This window comes from Macadamia integrifolia, chromosome 13 (genome assembly GCF_013358625.1).
Source record: "Macadamia integrifolia cultivar HAES 741 chromosome 13, SCU_Mint_v3, whole genome shotgun sequence".
In the NCBI taxonomy this organism is placed as follows: Eukaryota; Viridiplantae; Streptophyta; class Magnoliopsida; order Proteales; family Proteaceae; genus Macadamia; species Macadamia integrifolia.
Genome location: NC_056569.1, coordinates 5,979,916 through 6,004,132, shown reverse-complemented (window position 1 = coordinate 6,004,132; position 24,217 = coordinate 5,979,916). Strand labels below are relative to the sequence as shown.

The window sequence follows — 24,217 nt, the reverse complement described above, 5'->3', positions numbered from 1 at the left end:
GGGAAAAAATTCGGTTTCTGCAGAATTATTAGTGAATTTTAGAAAAAGGCTATAAAATTCAAGAATTTTTTATTTGATTCGGATTCGGGTAGAATTATTCGTAAAATTTGATAAAATTATGTTCGGCCGAATAATTCGGAGAATTTAATAACTAGGCTAGGGAATAAATTCTTATCATCCCAATTTATAAGATGCTAGCGATTAACAATGAATGATCCCGGTTTGAATAATGGATGAGAATTATTAATTTATTATTATTTTTTAATTTATTAACTTTGATCAATAAGGGGAGAGCGGATCAGGTACTTATACGAGAACCATTCTTGTATAGGATTGATCCACATAGATGGAATCCACCCACGGAAAAACCTTCTTGTGTATTCCATCTGTGTGGATCAGATCATACGATTTCTAAGTAATATTTTTTTTTCTTCATAATTAAACTGATCTTGAAATTGGATGACTGATAATGAGGAATTGCATGATATTTTACGTGTGGGAATGGCTTCCATGTTAGTAAATAGATTTATAATATATATATATTTTTTAAATTGATAAGCTTATCAAGATGCCTAAATATTTGCCACATGGAACTTGAGATGAGTCCTAAATTTTGTGGATAAGTAGACTTTTAAGATTCCCTTCCCACATGTAAATTCAGTTAAAATATCATTTTTTAAGTGAAAAAATAGAAGTTTGAAAATCCAAGATTATAGAAGAATGCACGTTATTTATTAGACTACTTAGTTATGCATGGAATAAGGTCAGTCCAAAATATGTATTAACTATGTATTCAACAATCAGAATTTTCCACATCATCATTCCACATGGCATAATGAGATGAGTGGCCTTAATAAGCCTACAACAAATGAATCCCAACCCCTTTTGACCAAGAAGAACATATTACAAACAAAATCTTTATCCTTGAAAAGGCGATAAAGAATATTACACTCTTGTTTAATACCCCCTACCATTATTCTTAAATTAAAAAAAAAAAAAAAAAAATTAAAGCAATTCTAGTCAATCACCTTTTTATCAAGCTTTAACTTAGTAGAGAATTTACCAAAAAAAAAAAAAAAACCTTAGTAGAGGCAATGTACAGGTGCCACAACTCTCATGATATATTCCCATGTTATATTGTTCTGGCAAACCTCTTTAATTAGACTTTAGGAATGAAGACCGGGACAAGATCATATTAGATGAGAATAACATCTGTAATAGTGTAAAGTTCACATCCCTTATATAAACTAAATATTTATTTTAAATTAATCCCACATAATCATGTTTAGGAGAATCCTGAAACATACACTGGGAATGAAGGCTCAACACGCCATCACCTGGAAGAAGAATAACACAGCCGCGGATAATTAACAATGGACTACATAATGAAGCCATATTGCTGTATATCCACTTTCTAATTTCATAAAGAACTAAGAACTATAATGAGAACATAAGTAAGTGAGTCGTAATTTGGTTTGGTTCGGTTTTTGATTTGGTTTATTTGGCTTGGTTTGATTCGGTCTTTTATTTTTAGCCAGTCCCTATCTAGACAGTCAGTCTTCTCTAACTTTAGCCAATAACGAATAATCTTCTCCCCCCGCAACTACCACTCTAGACAATCTAACAAGCCAATGAGAATGTCACCAATAGAAAGGGTCCAAATTAATAGAAACATATTACAATATACATTCAAGTTTCATAAATTTAGCATACTTAGGTCTATATGACGATGTTCAAAAGAAAGAATTCAGGTTTTTTTTTTTTTTTTTTTTTTTTTAATTAATTATGTGAAGAAAGAAAAAATACATTTGTTGTTCATTGGAGAAACATATTTGATTTTGTTTGTAAAATTTAAAAACATAAATCTATAACAAAAACAAATCCAATAAACCCGACTCTTGAGCTTGACTCTCTCTACCTCAACACCACCATGGAACAGAAGATATACTTCTGTTATATGCAATTTAAATCTATACATGTTTTTGTTCTTTTTTAGTGGTAGGAATATTTTTTTTCCCCAATTTTACCACACACAATATTTTTTTTTGTATGAAAATATGAACAGAAACATACAAATAAAATATTTCTAACTCTAAAATACTAATTTTGAATATAAAAACATTGTCATGCACTCCCTAGTACTCTTTTCACATGCAAAAAGGTTTGTTTTTATTTCTATTTATTTTATGGGGAAACAATATTATGAGCGAAGAGCAACCTAATGCACGAGGCTCCTACTACTGCAGACCCAGTTTGGGAGGGGCAAATGTACACATAAGATAATGACTTCAGTATAATAGAGAGTTGACAGAAATATTACAATAACAAGTTTAGATAAAATCAATCATTAACTCCAGGTATTCTGCTTCTAGTAAAAAATTGGCATCCGGAGTAGAAATAACAATGCTAAGGGACATATGAGGAATACTATACTTATGAACAGAACAACATTGGCTAGCATGGATAGAACGCTTCAGAGAGACATCTCCTATTTGTGCCTATATGAGGGATAAAACGGAGAGAATCGAACAATACATAGCTATGGTATCACAAATCACAAAAGCTTTAAAGCTGGTCGTGGTTAGCATTGTTGCCATGCCTTGATTATGGCCACTACTATTTAAGCCTCCAGGAATTGTAAAACCTGTGATGAAGGTTACAATGGCAACTAGCGTCGACACTAGAAAAACAGTGTTAACTCTCTCCTTGTAAAATTCCGCCGTAGATTGTTGAAAACTACAATTTTCTTGATTTTTTTCATCGAATACGTCTCATGCTTGTGGTGCATTTGCAATCCTCAATGTTGTCAATGTCAGGAGCCGGCCGGATGTTGGGAAGAAAAAATAGTATCAATCAGGTGTCTTAATAAATTGAACATGAGACCGTGCGCCTATCCACACAATCTTTAATTCGCCCTAACCATCTGGGCAACCCATAGATGTGTACGCTTTTACCACTCTAACAATAATGTAACAAGTCAATCAGAATGTTCCCAATCGAAAGGGTCCAAATTAATTGAAACATATTTCAATACATCCAAGTTTCACAAATCAAAGATACTTTAGTGCCCAAAAAAAATGAAAAAATAGTGCCCCTTTCACATGCAATGAAAACAATGAATGCAGAAATAAGTAAAAAAAATGGAAAAATTTTTGCTGCTGCCCGAGTTGCAGCCAAGTAGCTACAATCCCATTGTAACAACCAAGGGCAGATTTGAAAATACCCACCTAGGATGAATTTTTTCATTCGTGCCCTTAAGATTCCATTCCCCTGGCTAGTACTAGGGGTTGCAGCTACTAGGTAGTAGCCAAGTTTTGTTCAAAAAAGATAAACCCAAGTACAAGAAAATAGTAGAGAAAAGGAAGGATGCGAAATGTAGGGTGGCCCTTGAGATTAGACTGAATGACTCATCCAATCAGGTCTGCATGGATAGCCCAAAGTCCACGTAGGATTGTTCTAATATATATTTTTTTTCATTTTAATACATTTCTAACCTTTTAGAAAAAAGGGGGGTGGCGGTTACATTTATTTCTATTTATATTATGGGGGAAACAATATGATGATGGCTTCAATAGAATAGAGAGTTCACAGAAACATTTTTTTTTTTGGCGAATATAAAACATATTAAAGACAAAAAAAAGAAGAAAAAAAATAAGGAGAACTTATTCTTAACCTCAAAAGAGACAGTATCCCCTAGATCTGTTCCAAAGTGAAAATTTAGTATTGATTATCAATTACAATAACAAGTTGATACGACATCAATCATTAATTCCAGGTATTCTGCTTCTAGTAAACAAATTGGCGACTTCTCGTGTAGTTATATCATCAACACTATCACTATCACCCCCAGCTGCAGATACTAGCAGATATAGAAAATAATAAGAGATCCTCTGAAAGAAGCGATTTTGTGACCAAATTGGCATCCGGAGTGGCAATGACAAGGCTAGGATACATATGAGGAATAATATGCTCATGACCAAAACAACATTTGCAAGCCAATGAAGTCTACTGGTAACTATGTATAGACCTACAGTGAATGCAACAGCCATCATGGAAAGCGAAATTCCCAACAATGGCAATGTAAAATCAATAATAGAACGCATCAGAGGAACATCTCCTATTTGTGCCCATACGAGGGATAAAACAGAAAGAATTGAACAATACATAGATATGGTATCACAGATCACAAAAGCTTTAAACTTGTTATTGGATAACATTGTTGCCATGCCTTGGTCAGGGTCATCACTATTTAAGCCTCCAGGAATTGTAAAACCTGCAGTGAAGGTTACAGTGGCAACTAGTGTAGACACCAACAAAAGAGTATTAACTTTGTCCTTGTAAAATTCCACTGTAGGTTGTCGGACACCTGAATTTAATCGGACTTCATCATCGTATACATCTCGTGCTCTTGGTGCATTTGCAATCCTCAATGCTGTCAATGTTAGGAGCTGGGTGGTGGAGAGAGAGAGAGAGAATGTCAGCATCACCACATTGAAATAATACTAAAAAAAAGAGCAACCCAGTGCACAAGGCTGCTCCTACTACAGGGTCTGGGAGAGGCAAGTGCATCACCACATTGAAATATCAATCAATGTTAGGATTTGTAAGGCACCAAGCTACATACCTTTCGAAATGATGCTACTGTTCCAATGTCTTTCGTCTCTGCAATATCTAGAGCTGTATAGTTTATGTTGTTCAAGATGTTCACTTTCACTCTTTGATCCCTACTCAAAACACCAACAACTTTAGAGCGCCAGCCTTTGGTGGCCAGATGCAAAGGTGTGTTTCCATTGTCATCCCTCTCGTTTATTAGCTTCTCAAGCACTGGTGTGTTCAAAATATATGTCACCACATTTTTCTTGCCACTTTGAGCAGCTATATGAAGAATATTCTGACTTTTTTGGTTGAGCAACTCCCAAGAGCCGGGACAATGTTCCAAGAGAAGTTGTATTACTTTAATATGGCCAGTAGAGGCTGCCATGTGAATTGGGTAGAGGCCAGTGTGGTCTGCTTCATAGGCGGGCAGAGTATCTATATTGAGTAACGCAATCAACCCATCATAATAGCCTATGGAGGCAGCATAGTGAAGAGGATTTCTTCCATTTTTATCTGTTAATCGGCTTAGCTGTGGCTTGACCTTTAATACCAATTCTAAGGTCTCTGGATTTCATAGTGTACAAAACACGAACAAAGAGAGAACGGAAGATTAGGTGGAAAAATAAAGTGTTAGAGCAAACACCATCAAATACGAAGGAAAAAACAGACACAGATTCACACACAACACATATTTAATGATGTTGACACATCAGATGTGGTGATGTGTTGTCCTTAGACAAAGAAGAAGATATTTCACTATTGTAGAAGAGAGGTCATAATGGAGATTGTTCAAATACATCCAAGCTGTGGCAACAAAACTCACCCAACAGCCCTAGCTCGAAAAAACCCCCAAATTGCAATGCTTTCTCAATAGGACCATATTATATTACATACTCCCTCAAGTTACGGGTCAACCCATCGTGTCAAACCATAACTCCTCTGTTTCCATCATAGATCTCAAAAAAATTACATTCGGGTCATCACCAAGGATAAATTGGAGCAGGTCATTCGTAAAAAACAGAGTAAGAATTCGAGACAAACTTAACAAAAATAGAGAGAGAGAGAGAGAGAGAGAGAGAGAGAGAGAGAGAGAGAGAGAGAGAGAGAGAGAGAGAGAGAAAATCATCCCAAAAGATCAACTTGGTAGCTCAGAATTAATTCAATTAATATATAAAGGCATATAGTTGGATAATATTGATGTATACATTGACGCTGTCCTTCCCCAAAACATCAAACACATACATTAATGTTGATGTTGCCTTTTCCTAAAAGCTCGATCGAACTATTAAGGAATGATAGCATCAATGTATACATCAACAGATTGACACACTGGGCTGGGGTGGGTTTCAGAGCAGTAGTTGTAAAGATGTCATAACGTTGGTTGATAAACTAAAATTACCATTAAAAGCAACTTGAAACGCGAGGAACAACATTAAAAGGTAAATGCCCAAATCAAGAATACCTGGATGCCCCTTGATAATGGCAACGTGAAGAGGTGTCTTTCCTCCACTCCATTGCCCAGGATTTTCAATGTCACCAAGCAATTCCAACATGTCCTTTAAAAGTTGCAGAAAACCAGCTTCTGCAGCCAAATATGCAGGATACTTCCCTTCGTTGTTACCCAAATATGAAAGCTCCGAATGTGCTGTAAACAAGAGGCGAGCAACCTCTTCATGATTATTTTCCAAAGCTTCGTGCAATGCAGTATTTCCCTTCTCATTTTGCATTCTAAGGTACTGTTGTTTCAAAGCTCCTCCATTCCCATCCACATCCCCATCCCCTGTTTGGACATGTCTTGAAGTGCAATACGCCAAAAGGAACTTGACGATGCCTATTTGGCTAGCCCTTGCGGCGATATGAAGAGGAGTGTCTCCATTGGGGTTTGGCTTGTAGAGAATCGACGGGCATCGGTTGGAGAGAAGTTCAAAGATGGAATGGTGTCCTAACCTGGCCGCGATATGAGCGACTGTATTCCCTTGGCGGCTCACTACTAGAGTAAGGAAATCATGTTCGAATAACGAGACCGTGTGTTCATCCCCTGCAAGTATGGCTTTGTGTAGTAGTGGGTTCATGAGTGGAAAGGGTGGGAGTTGAGGCGTCGTGGAAGCCATAGCTGGTGTGTTGATAGGTCGTTTCAGTATTTGGTAGTTCTGTTTTATCACAAATCTGGGATTCCACTATAGGGTTTCAGAAATTCAATATTCTTGATGTCTTTCAAGCAAGGAACACATACTTTACTTCATAGTGGCATACTTTACTTCATAGTGGAGTTGATTCTTGGTTGGGGATTCTCCGATCTCTCAAGTATCGAATCTCGTTCTCTCTCTCTCTCTAATGGATTTTGGAGGGGTTTTATCTCTTGTGGGACATTCAGGTATTCAAGCTGAAGTATGGGTTCTGGAGGATTTTTATAAGAAAGAATGGATTAGACGTCACTGCATCATCCTTCAATATGTACACGCTGGTGCACCAATCGGTAGCCTTGGGAATGGCAGGGCAATATAATTTGTAAACATGTTCGAGAACTTTGGTTCTTGTTATGTAGCTGATGTTGAACCGCAGAAAGCAAAGCATAGAGTAAAGCAGTTACCATTTGTCAAGGCTAACCGAAGTCATTGTATACCTCACTTAAACAGTCTCATTTCAGGTAATTCATTGTAAAATCCCATGTTGTAATTTCCTTTACTATTATACTTTACTTGCCAAGGTTTGGAAAGTACATTGCTTAGTTTTAATTTTCAGAAGGCATGATAAGCCGTATGACTGTATGAGACAGGTAACTACTATAAATTTTGGTTACCTTAGCTTGACATTAATGGTTTTCATTTCAAAGTAGAGTATCAAGGCTTCTTATATATGATATACCTTCTTAGATTTATGCTTCAATATGCTATTTTGTCACTTTTTCAAAGCCTTACATATCATTGTTCTGAAGGTTGTGGTCAAGTTGTTTGTTTAGCTCCGAACTTAAAGAGTGGAGAGAGCTGGGCAGAGGCAGTTGATGAGGGGGGACACAAAGGTAGGGGCAGCAATGATAAGGTTTTTGAGGCCCCGGCCGCCCTTCACCCCAACTCTTTACTGCCTATTTAACTTAGTCCCAGAAAAGCACCCTCCAGCCTCCCATTCCAAGTTGGTCTCTGGAAGTTCAAGTTTGTCAGTTACATATGTGGGTTGGTAAACACTGTGTCAGATACCTCATCATATTTCAATTTCTCTCAAAGAAGGGTGCCTCGATATGGCCTCTACATCCTCTACAACCACAGCACTGGTACAGTAAGCATCCGGTGGTTGGGAGTCCCGTGGGGTGTGTGCCCGGATGCTCACAGCTGCTGGTTCTTAGTGCACCAGTGCAGCGGCTGCAGAGGATGTGGACTCAAAGAGATCAATTTTCAACTATTAAGTATTGGGAAGAAGGGTACAAGAAACAACTCTTCCATTTTACAAAATGATGAAGATGTCTCCTCTGCAAAACCTTCCCTGGCCTCACTTCAACCCATCTCTTCTCTAGTATACTGTATACCCATCTCAGATTACTCGTGATGTCAATTCCCAGTTTGCTTTCTATGAAATCTATTTGAACTCTGTTGGGGTGAGATTGAAACAATTGTAATGTTTCCTAGACCACCTAAGTTAGTACCTTACCATCTCATTGCCAACCTACCACTCTTAAAGATTCCAATCTCGTGGTTTTTGTTGGATTCTATAGCATTGCCACAGGAATATTTGATGGACACCAACCCTCATCAATATGGGTTGCTCCAAAATGATTCTTATAAAAAGAAGTAGCTTCTTGGTAAGACTAGGTTCTTCATCAGAAATGCCATCGCTCTTTTTAATTTCAGGAATATGATTTTGATAGGTCGGCAATTCATAGCTTATGAACAGAGCTATTAGTACCATCTCCTAATTGGATCGGACTCTTCTATAGTGCGCGCTACCCGCTACAGGGTAGCTTAGATCCAAAGTTGGGAATCCTTGACACGCAGCCCAAGGCATGAGTGCGCAATCCAAGGGGCGCCTAGCCCTTGGTTCTATGCGATACGACAGAGGATCCTGGTCCTCTCCTAATTGAAGCTGCAAGCAACTGGCAACTTCTTTTTAACAAGGAAGTTTTATCAAAATGAAAGAACTCCTGATCTCAAATTTTGAGGTGTTGGTATTTTCCAACCGAGCAACATCCTGGGAAATTCGGACTTCATTATTTCTTAGCCTAGCGGATACTATTTCCTTTAGACTTTCTACTTTCTATTTACTTTGTGATTGTAACCATTTGAGATGACTACGATTGAGTGTAATAGAAAGATGAAGATATCTGGTGGTCTTGATTGTGAAAATTTTGATGAGAATATTGTCTTCAACATCCTCAAAAGATTTGAAGTTGATACTTTATACAATTTAAGGATGGTTTGCAAGCAATGGTATAAACTCATATTTGATTTTCATTTGGTAATTACATCCTCTCTAATGCGGTACTGTTATCTTGATCCAAACGTTAGTCTGAGTGTTCTTATAGATTGGGTTTTATAGAGATGAAAGAAGGAAAGATGATGATTCATGATTTACATATGGGTTTTCCGAAGCCAATACTTGCTTCCTGCAATGGTCTTGTCTTGTTGCAATACTTCCCACATATTGGATGAAAATGTATCGGTAGAGAACCTTCTCACCAGAACAGCGATAAAAGTGCCTAAACGTTTACGTTTATACTTAGACAATGCTTTTGGGTTCACATATATTCCTGAAACAAGAGAATACAGGATCGTCTTCCAGATGTTCGATAAGAGTACTCAAAGAGTTGATGTTGCTTATAAGATACTCACTCTTGGTGGTTCTAATGAATTGAGACAAGTCAATGGACCTCAGCTGCGAATAAGAAAGAACCCATATCTATTAACAGTTTTATGCATTCCTTAACTGTTAAGGGTGCTGATCAAGGCTTCTTGCTTTCCACAGACACTACTGATGAAACTTCTCATGAGACTACACTCCCTTGTTACAAAGCAAGAAAGAGTTGCACCTAATGGATTTAGGAGGGGTCTTATCTTTTGTGAGAGTTTATACTCATCATTGTGTAATATGGGTTTTGGAGGACTTTTATAGAAAGAGTGGATTCGACGGCACTGCATCAACCTTTACTGTCAACAATTTTCCCCTATACCAATTGGTAGCCTTGGAGATGTAAAGTACTAATATTCATAGAGTGAATTATGAACTTTAGTTCCTTTCATGCAATTGATGTCGACCTGCATCAGATAACAGATGACTTTACATTTGTAGAGGGTAATAGCCGGCGTCATTATTTGTCGCACTTGAACACGTCGTAACATTTTAAATCTAACTAAGATAGGTGTTGGCACTTGAAACATATATTCAGGTAAACATACATGTAGACTTACAGGGGATCTCAACTCCCTCATGACATTATAATAAATGTTGCTAATACTGGAAATGTAATGAATACATGAATTATGAGTGGATTTTTCTATAAATGAATGAAGGATTTTGTGTCTGAGGAAAAGGTATATGTAAACATGAAAAGAAAAAAAAATGATCACCTTCCATTGCTGTAGTGTTTTTGATTCTGGGAATGCTTTATTTCCAATCCTTTGTTGTATGCTAATTGTGCAAAAATTAAAATATAAATTACACCAAAGTGAAATTCATGTCCTCAGAAAACCTTGGATGCATAAGAAATTGAAATTACTTTCCTTTTATTTTCTATTAAAAAAAAAAATAATTGAAAATGGTATTCATATCTTGGAAAATACTACACAGGTTATGAGCTTGTTTGTTTCCATGGAGTTTCCATGGAAATTAGTTTCAGCAGGACCTTGAACCATGCTGAATGAGCTCCTGCGGTATTGTACAAGAAAGTCAAATTATATTCCTTTCTTTTTTTTTTTTTTTTTTTTTTTCCATTTGACAAAAGGGATATAATCTGTTTGAAAGTAAGGAACCTTTTTTTTTTTTTTCTAATTTCCCTCTCCCTCTCCCACCTCCTCTGTTCTGCTCTGCTCTTACCCTCTCCCCCACTCTACAACCTCCCCTCATTTTCTCAACATCTTTGTTAGTTGTTGTGCTATCATCATTCCATCTCCCTAACCATGGGGTTCTGCAATGAAGGTGAATGCCTGTCCTCCAGATTTTTTAGTTTCTACCTCTTATGGTCTCAAAAGATGCTGAAGAAAAAACATAAGGGTTTTCTCTCTGAAAGCGGCAACACAGGGGCGTGCACCCCAAGGTTTTTTTTTGAGCAAGGGGGGGGGGGGCGAGGGAGGACCTATTTAAATATCAACAGCAGACCACACCTTTTATCAAGATTTTTCAATAGCTTTTTTATTAGAGAATGCAACTCTTTTCGAAATGTTTCATCTTGATGCTTATACTGGAGCTGTAGGGGGTGGTGGTGGTGGTGGTGGTGGTGCCTCATTACCTGTTCCATGGGACTGGTCCTCGGCTGGATCTTGCTCATGCTCGGCTGCCACCACCGGTAGTGCTTGAGGTTCAGCCACAGCGCGGCATATAGGGCAAGTCGTCTGTGAGCTTAGCCACCTATCAATGCATTGTGCATGGAAGACATGCAAACAATTTGGTAGAAGCCTAACCATCTCTTCTTCTTCTAAACTGCTCAAGCAAATCGAACATTCGGTGATGGTGTTGATTTGGTTGGGTTTTTTGTAGATGAACGTTGGTAATGCGGCGATGACCGATGGGTGTAGCCCCCCATTCTTAGGTGGTTCAAGTGAGGGGAATTGTAGTGTGGCTCCTCCAATGGCAATGAACAGCTGAGATTGTGGTTGGTCGCCGCCGCTGCTGTGCCTCATGTAGTGTCGCTGGAGACGTTTTTCATTGATGCACCGGAGAGTATGGAGGACGATGAGTAGAGTAAGAACCAAAATGATTAAGGTGGCTGCTCCATTGATAGTTGTGGCAAAGCCATTGATAGTTGTGGCAAAGCCATTGATAGTTGGGGCAAAGGTAGTAGAACCTTGGCCATATGGATTAGCCATTGGAAACTCAAGGTCTGTTTGGTATTTTAAATGATTTTTTTTTAGAAATAGAAAATAGATTAATTGCACACCTTGGACTAGAGAGTTGAAACCGAAAGCATTGGCTGTATCTTTTTCGAATTATCAATGTCCACCTCATCATTCCCTATTTCAGCCGATCCTCTTTCCTTTTATTGATTTATTTTCTTTTTAGAGATTTTGGAAACTGAGTACAGCTGGTCGCCCAATGCACATCTGATGATTGAAAGTACCTTGGGATGTGTGCTCATAAATTAGGATGCATGTCTAGGTGCTAATAAGATACTAAGGCTGCGTTTTGTAATCATCTAGAAAAATATCTGGCGTTTTTCTATTCTATGGGAACAAAAAAAGGAATAAAGTGTTTGGTGTTTTTCGAATTTTTTTGAAACAAAAAAAAAAAAAAAAAAAAAAAAAAAATGATGGGAGAAAAAAACCTTTTTCCGTCATTTTGATTTCGTTCTAAATACAAAAAAAAAAAAAAAATAAACAACTACGGTAATAGTTCCTGAAACAAGTTCTGAACACCTTTTTCTTTTTAATTGTATTTTCAAATGGAAATTAAAAATTCTATTTTTGACACGAAATGTCATTTCTGGAACTGAATGACTACCAAACGTAGCCTAACTCTTGGTTATGGTGATTGAGACAAGTCAAAGGGCCATGGTTTTTCTCGGGATTTATTAGAACGAAAGTCCTTTGAATTAGAGGTAAACAACTTGAACACAAATCAAATATGGATTGAATGTGATTATCTTGTGGGATTATTGAAACAGCTACAGAGTTTTCATCTAAGTTAGTATCTCAACCGAATGATCTCCAGTAATAATACCCCAAGGAGAGAGAGAGAGAGAGGGAGAGAGAGAGAGAGAGAGAGAGGGTCGGAGAGCAGCGATCGGACTGAAGATCCACGGAGCAGCGTCGGAGAGCAGCGATCGGACTGAAGATCTGAAGACTCCGATCGGAGAGCAGCGATCGGAGAGCATCGTTTCCTTATTTCTTTCATCCCAGACTGAAGATCTGAAGACTCCGATCGGAGAGCAGCGATCGGAGCAGCGATCGGAGAGCAGCGATCGGAGAGCATCGTTTCCTTATTTCTTTCACCCCAGACTGAAGATCTGAAGAATCCGATCGGAGAGCAGCGATCGGAGAGCAGCGTCAGACTGAAGATCTGAAGGGCGGTCTCCGTCAGATCCGATCGGAGAGCAGCGTTCTTCCTTTTGGAGAAGCGATCTTCCTTTTGGAGGAGAGATAACAGATCCGATCGGGTTTCCTCTGATCAGGGAGAGAAAACAGTTCCGATCGGGAAAATGATTCTCTAGGAGCACAGACGCAGCAGCGATCTTCCTTTTGGAGAAGACGGAGGAGGTTTTCATCGAAGGATTGAGAGACACGCTTGAGATTCTTTGAGGCCGACCGGGATCGTTTTCCGGCAAAGAACCGGGGGGAAGACAAAGAGGACCTGGCCGGGCGAGTTCCTATGAGAGTCTCATGTTTGGCAGGTGATTGAATCCTCTGGAAGAGAGGTTTTCGGAGATCTGTCTGGGGCTTGTGATGGGTGAAGGAGATAGAGCGACCTGCCTGACAGGGGAAAGAAACGATGGCAGGCTGCCGGAAAGAGGCAAACAACGATTGATCACGGACTTTTTGCGCCCTGCGTGTCCCTCCACTCCTGATGTGGTTATTGCGGTGGAGCAAGGGGAGGAGAGGGAGGATGAGAGAAATAATGAAGATGGACAGCCAGTGAATCGGAAAACCCGCAAATCTTATGCTACGGTGACAAAGAAGACTCTCCCTGACGTGGAGGATCTCCCAAATCCGATTCGTGTTGGATCTCTGACGAGGGTAGTGATTCCACAGGAAGCGTATGAAGAGAAACTGGAGACTTTTTCCTTTGCGCTGATAGGCAAAGTAAACTTCAGATTTGTATCTATGGATGATATAAGGTGCGAGGTGGTTGCAAGTTGGAGGCTAAAGGGGAACGTGAACCTTTCTCCCCTAGGGAAGGGTTTTATTCTATTTCGTTTTGAGAAGGAGGGAGATATGGCCTCAATATGGAGGAGAGGACCGATCAAAGTAGGGGGACAAATTATTCGCTTTCAGAGATGGCGCCCAGATTTTAATATTAATGATAATTACTCTCACACTAAGCTCGTTTGGATCCGATTCCCTGAGCTTCCCATGGAGTATTGGCATGAGAGAATCCTATTGACCATGGCAAAGGTAGCAGGAAGGCCTGTCGCCCTGGACAATAAAACATTAAAAGCAACAATGGGTAATTATGCAAGAGTCCTAGTTGAGATGGAGCTCAATGGCGTTAGAGTTGAGGAGATGCAAGTGGAACGAAGACAACCGGGAAAGGAGACGAGATTCTGGTTCAATCAGCGAATCGTCTACGAAGACAATATGGTTCGATGCTTCTCGTGCAAAAAACTGGGACATCATGCGAACCAATGTAGAGGTAAAACGGTGGGGAAAATTGCAGTTGAGCAGCCTTCTCATAAGGTTGGCGGTGGTCACGAAGCTGGCAGGGATGACAATCTTTCACAAAAGGAAAGGAATATGCGGTCTCCTACCAGAATGGTAGATGAAGCAAATGGGAATACTTCCCAAATCAGTAATGAGCCAAACGTGGAGGGCTACCTTAAGTGCCAAGATTTAGTGGTGGACTTAAATGGTGAAGAATATTTCCCAACTGAGAATATTCCTCACAATGCTATGGCTGGGGTGGACCCGATGGGTGTTGGGCAGAGAGTGGATAATACTTTGGACGTGGATGTCCTTGGGTCGACCCGGTCTTCTAACCCGTCTGAGAATGAATCGCAGGCATCAGGTGAGGAGAGCGATCACAGGGAGGGTGATATTCAGGTCAGGGAACCTCAGACACAGAGGGAGTACTCTCAAATGGTACGTGCTTTACGACCAAGGCGCAAAATTAATTACAAACCAGGTGGTAGGGGTGGCAGAGGGGGAAAGAGTGGCAGGGGCCAAGTTTGGGAGGGGGTTGAGAATAATTTGACTGAGCTTTCTCAATCGTGCCTGGTGGAAGGCCGAGTAGTTATTCATCATAAGGAAGTGGAAGAAATAGATATGATCATGCAGCGTGTTGAAGGGTCGGATAGACTTGGTAAGCACGTTTCTGAGACAGAGCAGAATGATGAGGCTGCTCACTACTCTGCCTCCATGTAACTGTTCATGAAGGTTTTCTTCTGGAACATCAGAGGAATTAAGAAGGCGGCAGGCAGGAATGCCTTACGACAGTTTATTAAGGATAGAGCTCCGGACATTTTATGTATAGCAGAGCCGATGATTGAGGTAAGTGCTTTTCCAAATTTATTTTTTAATAAATTGGGATTCAATAGTTCTTTCATTTACAATTGTAGAGTAGGGAAACCCTCTAATTTGTGGATTTTATGGAAGAGAAATTTGAACACCCCAGATGTTGTCTCTGAGTCTGAGCAGCACATTTCGATCATTATTAAGTGGGAATTGAAAAGGTTCCAGATTTCTTTCATTCATGCCAGCAGCTTTAGAGTAGGAAGAAGGGATCTGTGGTTGAAGCTAGTGGCTGATCTCCCCCAGCCTCTTCTTCCTTGGGCTATAATTGGGGATTTTAATGCGACTTTGTTCTCCCATGAAAAAAGGGGGCCAGGGAATTTTAGTATGGGTTCAGCTGCTGAGTTTGGTGCTCTGGTGGATGCTTGTGGGATGGCCCAAGTGCCATCATCGGGGAGGAAATTCACCTGGTCTAATAACAGACGTCGTGGTAATGTTTTGGCGGTTCTGGACAGATGTTTTTGTAATGAAGAATGGATTGACTTTTTCCAGGATTGTGGACAACGGGTCCTCCCTAGAATTGCTTCGGATCATTCTCCATTATTGTTCACCTCAATTTTATCTCAACGGCCCGGTAATTGCCCCTTTAGGTTCCATAAGTTCTGGATGGAACATGGAGATTTTGAGCAGGTTGTTGCTACATCATGGGAAGAGTGGGTCTCAGGGAATCCGATATTTGTTCTCATGCTGAAACTCAAAAGGTTGAAGGGTGTGCTCCGTAATTGGGGGAGAGAGGCTTTCCCGAATTTCAATAAAGCCCTTGTGGAAGCCAAGGATAAGCTAGCGCAGGTGCAACAGACTATTGAAATAAATGGCATGGATGATCAGTTGTTTGGGTTAGAAGCTGATGCGAAGACCTCTCTACTAAAAGCAATGGAAAACCATGAAAAACTTTGGGCCGAAAAAGCCAAAGTTAGATGGATGAAGCAAGGGGATCGCAATTCTAGGTTTTTTCATTTTTCTGTTAAAATGAGAAGACTCAGAAACTCTATAAGAAGCCTCAAAACTCCTGATGGGACTTTGGTGGAAGGTAACGACCAGATTGGGAATTATACAGTTCAGTCATATGAGCAATTTTACAAAGCTGTGCCTCTTGTGGAGCATGTGGAGCTTCTTGAATCTATACCTATGATTCTTAATCAAGGTGATCAATATGTGCTCGATGTCTTACCAGGGAATGAAGAAATCAAAAGAGCTGTTTGGGACCTGGACCCAGATAGCTCTCCTGGTCCGGATGGATTTTCTGGAGCTTTCTTTAGAAGATGCTGGAATATTGTCGAGTTAGAGGTGTGCAATGCAGTTAAGTATTTCTTTAGTACTAGTCATTTGCCCACTGGTGTGAATAACAATTTTTTGGTACTTATTCCTAAGGAGGAGGGAGCATATTCTATCGATAAATTCCGGCCACTGTGTATGGGGAATTTTTATTGTAAAATTCTTTCCAAAATAATGGCAATGAGGCTTGCTAAGTTGCTCCCTAGGCTGATATTTGAAGAGCAGGGGGCATTTCAAAAAGGAAAGTTGATCCATGACAACATCAGTGTGGCCTCAGAACTGGCCAATATGATGTTTGCTTCTATGAGAGGGGGAGGTCTGGGATTAAAAATTGACATCAAGAAAGCATATGATACTCTTTCGTGGTCCTTTATGTTTCAGGTGCTGCGTCGCTTTGGATTCACAGAGAAGTGGATAACATGGCTGAACCAAATTTTGATATCCTCTAAGATATCGATTTTGATTAATGGAGGTCCACAGGGATATTTTGGTGTGGAGAGAGGGCTGAGGCAAGGGGACCCAATATCTCCCATGCTTTTTATTATTGCAGAGGAAGTGCTATCGCGAGGTTTAAAGCATCTGATCGAGATTAATCAATTGAAGCCAATTCATGGGCCTCGCGGTGTCAAAATTCCTGCCCATATTCTATTTGCAGATGACATTTTCATCTTCTCCAATGCTTCTATGAGGTATGTGAGGACTCTTAAGGAATTTCTTCTAAAGTACCAAGAGTTTTCTGGGCAGGGCATCAGCTTAGAAAAAAGTAAACTTTTTTTGGGAAAAATATCACCTTCCAGGAAGCATCGAATATCTGAAACTTTAGGCATTCCCATGTGTACCTTCCCTACAAGGTATCTAGGTGTGGAAATATTCAAGGGAAGGATTAAAAAAGATACTTTGTTGCCGATTATGGACAAGGTTAAGGGGAGACTGGCGGGTTGGAAAGGGAAATTGTTGTCAATGGCAGGTAGGGTGGAATTGGTTAAATCGGTGCTTTCGGGGATGCCGACTCATAGTTTCTCTGTTTATTGGTGGCCTGCATCTCTTGTGGCAATGATGGAGAAATGGATGCGAAATTTTATTTGGACAGGTGATGTAGATACGGTTAAGGCTGTCACAGTGAAGTGGGACTCTATGTGTAAGCCAAAGGATGAGGGAGGGCTGGGTCTTAGGAGACTGCGAGATTCCAATAAAGCAATGCTGTGCAAATTGATTTGGAGGATCAAAACGGAGAAGACAGCAGCGTTAACCTTTCTCAGAGCTCGATTCCTAAAGAAGGATGGAAGATCCTTCAAAAATTGCAACACCTCCACAATTTTTGCAGGTCTCAGGAAAATGTGGTCCTTTGTGGATGACAAGGAGCGCTGGATCATAGGGAACGGTCAGCTTGCAAATTTCTGGAAGGATAAATGGTGGGGTCCAAAATCCATTATGGAACTTCTTTCGCTGGATAGTGACCATACTCTCTCTACATCAGCAAAGGTGGGGGAGTTTATCATAAATGGAGAATGGTGTCTACCTGAGGTAGTATCTCCTATGCTCAATGAAATTTTTGGACAGATTAAAAAGATTGACATTCCGAGTTTGCAGATGGAGGATTTCAGGGTGTGGTCGCTAGTTCCTTCAGGGTATTTCTCCTCAAAGTCGGCTTGGGAGGCTGTTAGAGTGAAATCCTTGAAGGTGAACTGGTCTTCTTTGATTTGGCAGAAGAATCTTCCTCCAAGACACTCCATTTTTGGATGGAGAGTGGTGCATGGTAGAATTCCAACGGACGACCTGGTTTGCCAAAAAGGTGTTTATCTCCCATCCAGATGCAACCTGTGTGGAAAGGCTGAAGAAAGTATGGTTCATATTTTTTTACACTGTTCATTCTCCATTTCAATATGGAAGAGTTTTTTAGATTTTTTTGGAGTGGCGTGGGTAAATCATCCAAGCATTCAAGCATTGTTCCAGTGGTGGAAGAGGAAATCTCAAGTGATTCAGCTAAAGAAACCATGGAAGTTGGGCTTGATCATCACTATCAACCATATTTGGTGGGAAAGAAATAAAAGAAGGCAGGAAAATAAAGAAAGGGCAGGGCGGTATGTCTTTCAAAGTATAAGGCAAGAGGTTCAGCTTTGTTGTGACGGATCAAGTGAAGAAGTTCGTTCGATTTCAGACTTGATGACCTGCAGGAAGATAGGTTTAAGTATTAGAAATCCAACTTCCCCTTCACCTCTTGAGGTTCACTGGTGTAAGCCTTCCAGGGCGTGGATGAAGATCAATGTGGATGGAAGTTCGCTTGGTAACCCAGGTAATGCAGGTGCTGGTGGTGTCCTACGGGATGATAAAGGCAAGGTAATCGACTCTTTTAGCATTTTTCTGGGAGTCAAACAAATATATGAAGCTGAATTTGAGGCAGTCTTGGAGGGTATTTTGCTAGCTAGACACTATCATGCTAGGGGTGTTTGGATTGAGTCAGACTCAGCGTCCGTGGTCTCAGCAGTTCAAAGAAGGGAGATTCCATGGTTTGCCCTGCAGAAATGGAGATCTGTTATTTCCTTTTTGGAGTTGGTGCAATGGAAGATCACTCACTGTTTTCGTGAAGCTAATGTAGTCGCAGATTTTCTGGCTAGGAAAGCATCTAAATCTTGTACTTCAGAATTCTCAGTGGAGTTCCCGAGACATGTAGTTGATGAGTTAGCTTCTGATGCATTGGACAGGCACCGTTTTCGATTTGGCTAAGCCCTTTGCTTGTTCCCTCTGCTGATGGCCATGCCGAAGGTGGAGGTTGCAAGTGGGTTTAGTGGGATCGGCCTGCCCTTTTGTATTTTTCTTCGTTTTGCTTTGTTCTCTTTTAATAAAATGACCTTTTAGCAAAAAAAAAAAAACTTTAATGGTCACATTAATTTGGATTCAAATTTCAGCAACAAAGGCACACAAGATAGAAAAGATCTCAGAATGGTTTTTCATTAAATAAAACTTGATAACTCTGGAATAGTCATCAACAAAAGTAACAAAATAGTTAAAACCTATTAGTAGAAAATCCAGCCCAATTAACATCACAAAAACATTCAACATGTCCATGTCTATGATCAGAGTATAATCAACCATGACTTGAAAAGAATAAGAAGAAGAAAAAAGACAAGAGATGATTGTAACTTGGGAGTCACAACTGTGAGATTGAGACTGTCCTCCTCCACTCAATATGTGGACTAACTATTATAGAATAGGAAACTAGAGAGTATACTGAATAGGGAACTAGCTAACTTACCAACTCTAAATTCATAAGGTCCACTAGGACCAAGAAACCCTTAAGGAGAATTGTGACTTGCACTAAACAAGAAGCCACGATTCCTCTCCCTGCTCAAATCAATTTCTAACAAAGTTGTTGTATCTCAGGGAAAATTGTTTTCGTTGATCACTATTATCATTGACAAAAAAATTTCTTGGGCTAGAACACACTGTTCATTACTTGCTCAACTCTCATTAATTAAGCTTTTCTTTTTTCCTTCTCTTCTTTGGTGTGCAAGATACTGAGTAATGGGAGATACAAGAGTGCAGAACACCGAGTCCGAACTACAAGCACGCAATCAAGAGTTTCATGCCCTATATTTTTTAGCCCTCAACCGACGACCAAGATTGTGCCATTGCCTCAGGTGGTTGAGAAGGATGGGATCGCTCATTACAATGAGGTGTTGTTTCAAGATTACACGAGCAACTTCTTCAGCCAGGCTCATGCAGGGAAGAAGTCTCTTGATTTTGCTAAGATCACTTGCTCTTCCTAATTCAAAATGCCTTACAAGTACATCAGTTTCGGTTCCCATTCCCTTTTCCCAGTGATTCATTTTTTTAGGGTTTCTGCTTTTCTTTTTCTGTTTTCCCCATGTGACACAATTTGACTTGCTGATCATTTTGCCTATGGTTTATGGCTTGGAATATATATATATATATATATATATCTTAGTATTAATAAAATTATGTAAAAAAATCCCATGTTATATGTAATACTATTTCCCTTTAATACCTTAGTTTTTTAATCAAATTTTTTTTTTAAAAGTTTGTTTTATCACATAATAAATTTTCTTTGACCTATATTTAACCAATATGTGGATAAAATGAACCAATGACTTCTATTTATCTAAACTTTTGTAGTGAACAAATTTCCATGTAGCAACTTAAGATAATCTTAAGTTCAATTAAAAAATTGACATACTTTTGGATGGTATCATGAAGCAGAACCTACTTTCTACCAAAAAATATGAAGCAAAACCTATTATTCACTCTCAAAGGTATTTAGTGGTTTTGATAATCAATATTAAATCATCTAAAGATGGAAGAAAATTCTAAAGAAATATGGGAGGAGGTGATATGGAAGGAGATTTTTCCTTGCAAGTGGGACTTGTATATATTAAAAATTTGAAGTTTTTCCTTAACTTGACATCTCATATTTTTCCTAGAAAGACTCACGTGGGCTTGTAAATAATTAAACCCTCCCTAATAGGCTATTAGAGGAGATGGTGGAGGACAAATTAATAGATATAGCTTATGATGCTAAGGACACGATCGACACATGCAATATCAAAGCATATAATTGCACCTGAAGACATTTTGTAATCTTCCTTTTTCCCCCCTTATGGATGGCAATAAAACAAACTTGTATACAAGGTGTACATGGGAATGGATTCCTCTACCCTTTTTAATTAAGTAAACAGTTGTTCTGTATGTTACTATGAAGAGTTAAATGAAGTGCATCACTCTTTTATTGAGATTGTAATGATTTATTATACTATCGGCTTGATTTATGATGAGCATTTCTCTCTGTATTTATTTGAATTTTGCTTTAGGATTCTGTTGATGGCTATGAGAAAGTAAATCCTCAATGTAAAGTAGTGTAATCTTTTGTTTTAATTCGCTGATGGCAATACTGAAGGAGAAACTTAGAATTCTATTTTGGTCATGTATTTTGGTCTATGAGTGCTAAGAATTTAATCCTGTAAATTCCATAATTTTTTAATATATTTTTGTTGATATTTAGCACACCCAGAGAAAAAAAAAAAAAAAAAAAAAAAAAAGGAGAGAGGTCACAGTTGCTAGGATTGTGCCAACCATACTTCATTTCTTCTTCTTCCCACTTTCCCTCCCTTTGCGGCGATCTCCCACAACAACCCCCTCCTCCCATGGGTATTACAAAGGTGCAACCTAGAGAGCGGAAAAGGGGCATGATGATAAGGATGCCTATGCTGGGGTAGAAGGATGGTTAATCTTAGGCAACCCCATAAGTTAAAAGGCCCTTTGCTGTGTTACTGTTCCTTTGTGGCTTTTAACTCATGGGGTTTCCAGTAGTGGAGCTAAGTTGTTGCTGCCTATGCCGGGGTGGAAGGAAGGTTAATCTTAGGCAACCCCATAAGTTAAAAGGTCATTTACTGTTTTACTGTTCCTTTGTGACTTTTAATTCATGGGGTTTCCAGTAGTGGAGCTAAGTTGTTGCACTTGTCTCTTTTAATTAGCTTTTGCTCTCCAGGTTTAAAAAATAAGGATCGGATCTGTTTGTTGCATCGGTCTATTTGTGTAATGGCTCGGTCCTATTAATATTGGCAGAATGTAGTTCTCTTGGGCCATGATATCAAGGATTTAAAATGCATTGTACCATTTTAAGGAGGCTAGAGGTTATCAATTAGCTCAACAATCTCTCTCTAGGGTGAGCTAAATTTCACACACTGATGTGAGACTAAAGTTTACACACACTCACCGGTCTCTCAAACCCCTTGGTACTTGTCGTCTCTTTGTGAAAGATACATCACTAATCTTCCAAGTGGGTTCAATATACTTGCCATTTTCTTGGGTGTCACAATTTGAATTGGAATTAGCCTTGCCATGTGGTGGATTGAAAAAAAAGGTGAAATATTGTGGGCAAGTTAGGATTTCAAGAATCAAATAGGGCTGGTTGTATCTATTGATCCAGATTGAAATTTGCCGAAGCCAATCCCAATTCCAATTGATTTGGCTCGTCTGTTCTTTGTACAAAAACTAGGGTCGAGCCATTAAAGCACTGGTTCAGAGTCGATCTAGATCCTAATTCCATGTTATTAAACCCTAGAGTATGTAGGTCTAAATTTTCCTTACTTACGTGTTAAGCTTCAACCCACTTGTCTGACACGGAGAGTAAGCCCCAAATGAAGCTAGCAGTTGTCTTCTCAACCTATTATGCCTTTTTAACCATAGATGATAATTCCTTTTACAAATACATGAAAGTGTAAATAATTGAATTTGGGAAGAGGTTCTATACGATGCTAGTGTACAGGTTTGCACCAATAAGGGGGAGGGTGACGAGTCATCCAATATGGTTGAACCTTTAATGAAGAGAGGGGATATGGGAACCGTGGTGTATAATAAATCTGAAAGTTCTTCAAATCCCATGACTTTGAGTCGCTTACAAAAAGGAGCACCAAGGGATTGAATATTCAACTAAGAGACTATAAATAACCTTAATTTGAAGGGGCTCTTCACCCCCAAACACCTACCAGTAATTTTTTTTCCTCTAAAAATAGAAAAAAAATTAATAAATGGGAAAAGGAAAAAATACAAAGATCAATCATAGACCAATTTTGACTAATTCAAGAGATCCCACCTTCAACATTGTTATCAATAGGAACCTAAAAACAACTATTTACAAAATCTCTGGGGATTTGTTGGACCCGGTTCATGGACATTCCAGCAACACAGGGAATAATATTCCATCGGAATCTTCATCTTCGAATTAAAAATAAAAAATCCCGACGATATTATCAGTGAACAGGTTGGGAATGCAATAAATTGGAATATTGCTATCTTTGTAGCGTGGCCTAACTTAAACTAGAGTTGGTTCTAGTTGGCTTGGTAACAAGCTGTCACGTTTGCGGCAGTCCTGATGCAAGGTTTGCATTGACAGGCTCTTGTGAAGGGCCTGTAGGAGAGGCTAAGGAGAGGAGCAGCCGTGAGAGAGTGAGAGCGAGAGAGAGAGAGAGAGAGAGAGAGAGAGAGATCTTGTTCTGAGAGGCGAGAACCATTGAAAAGCAAAAAAAAAGGTTTGATACTCCAGTAGCAATGGCACGAGACAGTTGTTAGCAGTATAGTGAAAGTTTGTACTTTTTAACCTCCATCCAATGGTTATATTTAAGATGATCAAATTCTACGGCTAAAATCCAGCTTGCACATAAGATTCCAAGATAACCCGCTAACATACTCATCCCTCTCCCATAATGTTATTTCCCATTAAATACCCTATCCTTGCAGTCAATTTTTTTCAAGGTTTGTTTCACCACATGGTAAATTTTTTTTTGGCTATGCTTGACCGATATGTGGAGAAATATCTAAAAACTTGGGTGTTGAACAAAGTCCCATATAGCAGCTTAAAATAATCTTAAATACAGTTAGCAAATTGACATACTTTGGGATGGTATATCATGAACCAAAAACTATTACACATTCTCAGAGGCATTTAGGTATTTTGGTAGTCAATATAAAATCAGCTAAAGATTGAAGAAGATTCCAGAGACAAAAGTGGGAGGAAGTTAGGTGGTATCATATAAAATATCTATGATTATTTAAGATTTTTTCTTGCAAGTGTGATTTGTATATGATTTAAATTTTGAAGTTTTCCCTAACTTGGCATGTGATCATATATTTTTCCTAAAATGTTTTACATGGACTTGTAAATAACTAAACTCTCTCTAATTGGATTAATAGACGAGCTGGTAGAGGATAAGTTAATAAACATGAAAATAATCTTCTCCATCAATGTTTCATATGCCCAAACACATAGGAAGTGGAATCAGATTGTAAAAAGATGCCCACACTCTGGCTCTATTTTCCATTTACCCCAAATAGCTGGACATACGGAACAGTAACTGGTAGCAACTTTTTTTTTTTTTTAATTAAATAAGTTATATCATTTACATAAAAAAGTTGATGCTATTAATGAACCATAATAGTCAAAGTCTCAAGTTCAATTTTGAAAGATC

The 24,217-nt window shown here is 39.1% G+C and overlaps 2 protein-coding genes across 2 annotated transcripts; both read right to left on the bottom strand.

Annotated features, from left to right (window-relative positions):
* Positions 1–3,643: 3,643 nt before the first annotated feature.
* LOC122059398 (protein ACCELERATED CELL DEATH 6-like) lies at positions 3,644–6,728 on the bottom strand. Its single transcript, XM_042622164.1, has 3 exons — positions 6,059–6,728; positions 4,625–5,160; positions 3,644–4,448 (listed from the first exon to the last, which is right to left on the bottom strand). Exons 1-3 carry the CDS (start codon positions 6,705–6,707, stop codon positions 3,759–3,761), a joined length of 1,875 nt encoding a protein of 624 aa, XP_042478098.1. The 5' UTR covers positions 6,708–6,728; the 3' UTR covers positions 3,644–3,758.
* A 4,226-nt stretch (positions 6,729–10,954) lies between these two features.
* Positions 10,955–11,617, bottom strand: LOC122059086 (RING-H2 finger protein ATL40-like). The gene has a single exon (XM_042621782.1). The coding sequence runs from the start codon at positions 11,604–11,606 to the stop codon at positions 10,977–10,979; it is 630 nt and encodes a 209-aa protein (XP_042477716.1). The 5' UTR covers positions 11,607–11,617; the 3' UTR covers positions 10,955–10,976.
* Between the last annotated feature and the right edge of the window lie 12,600 nt (positions 11,618–24,217).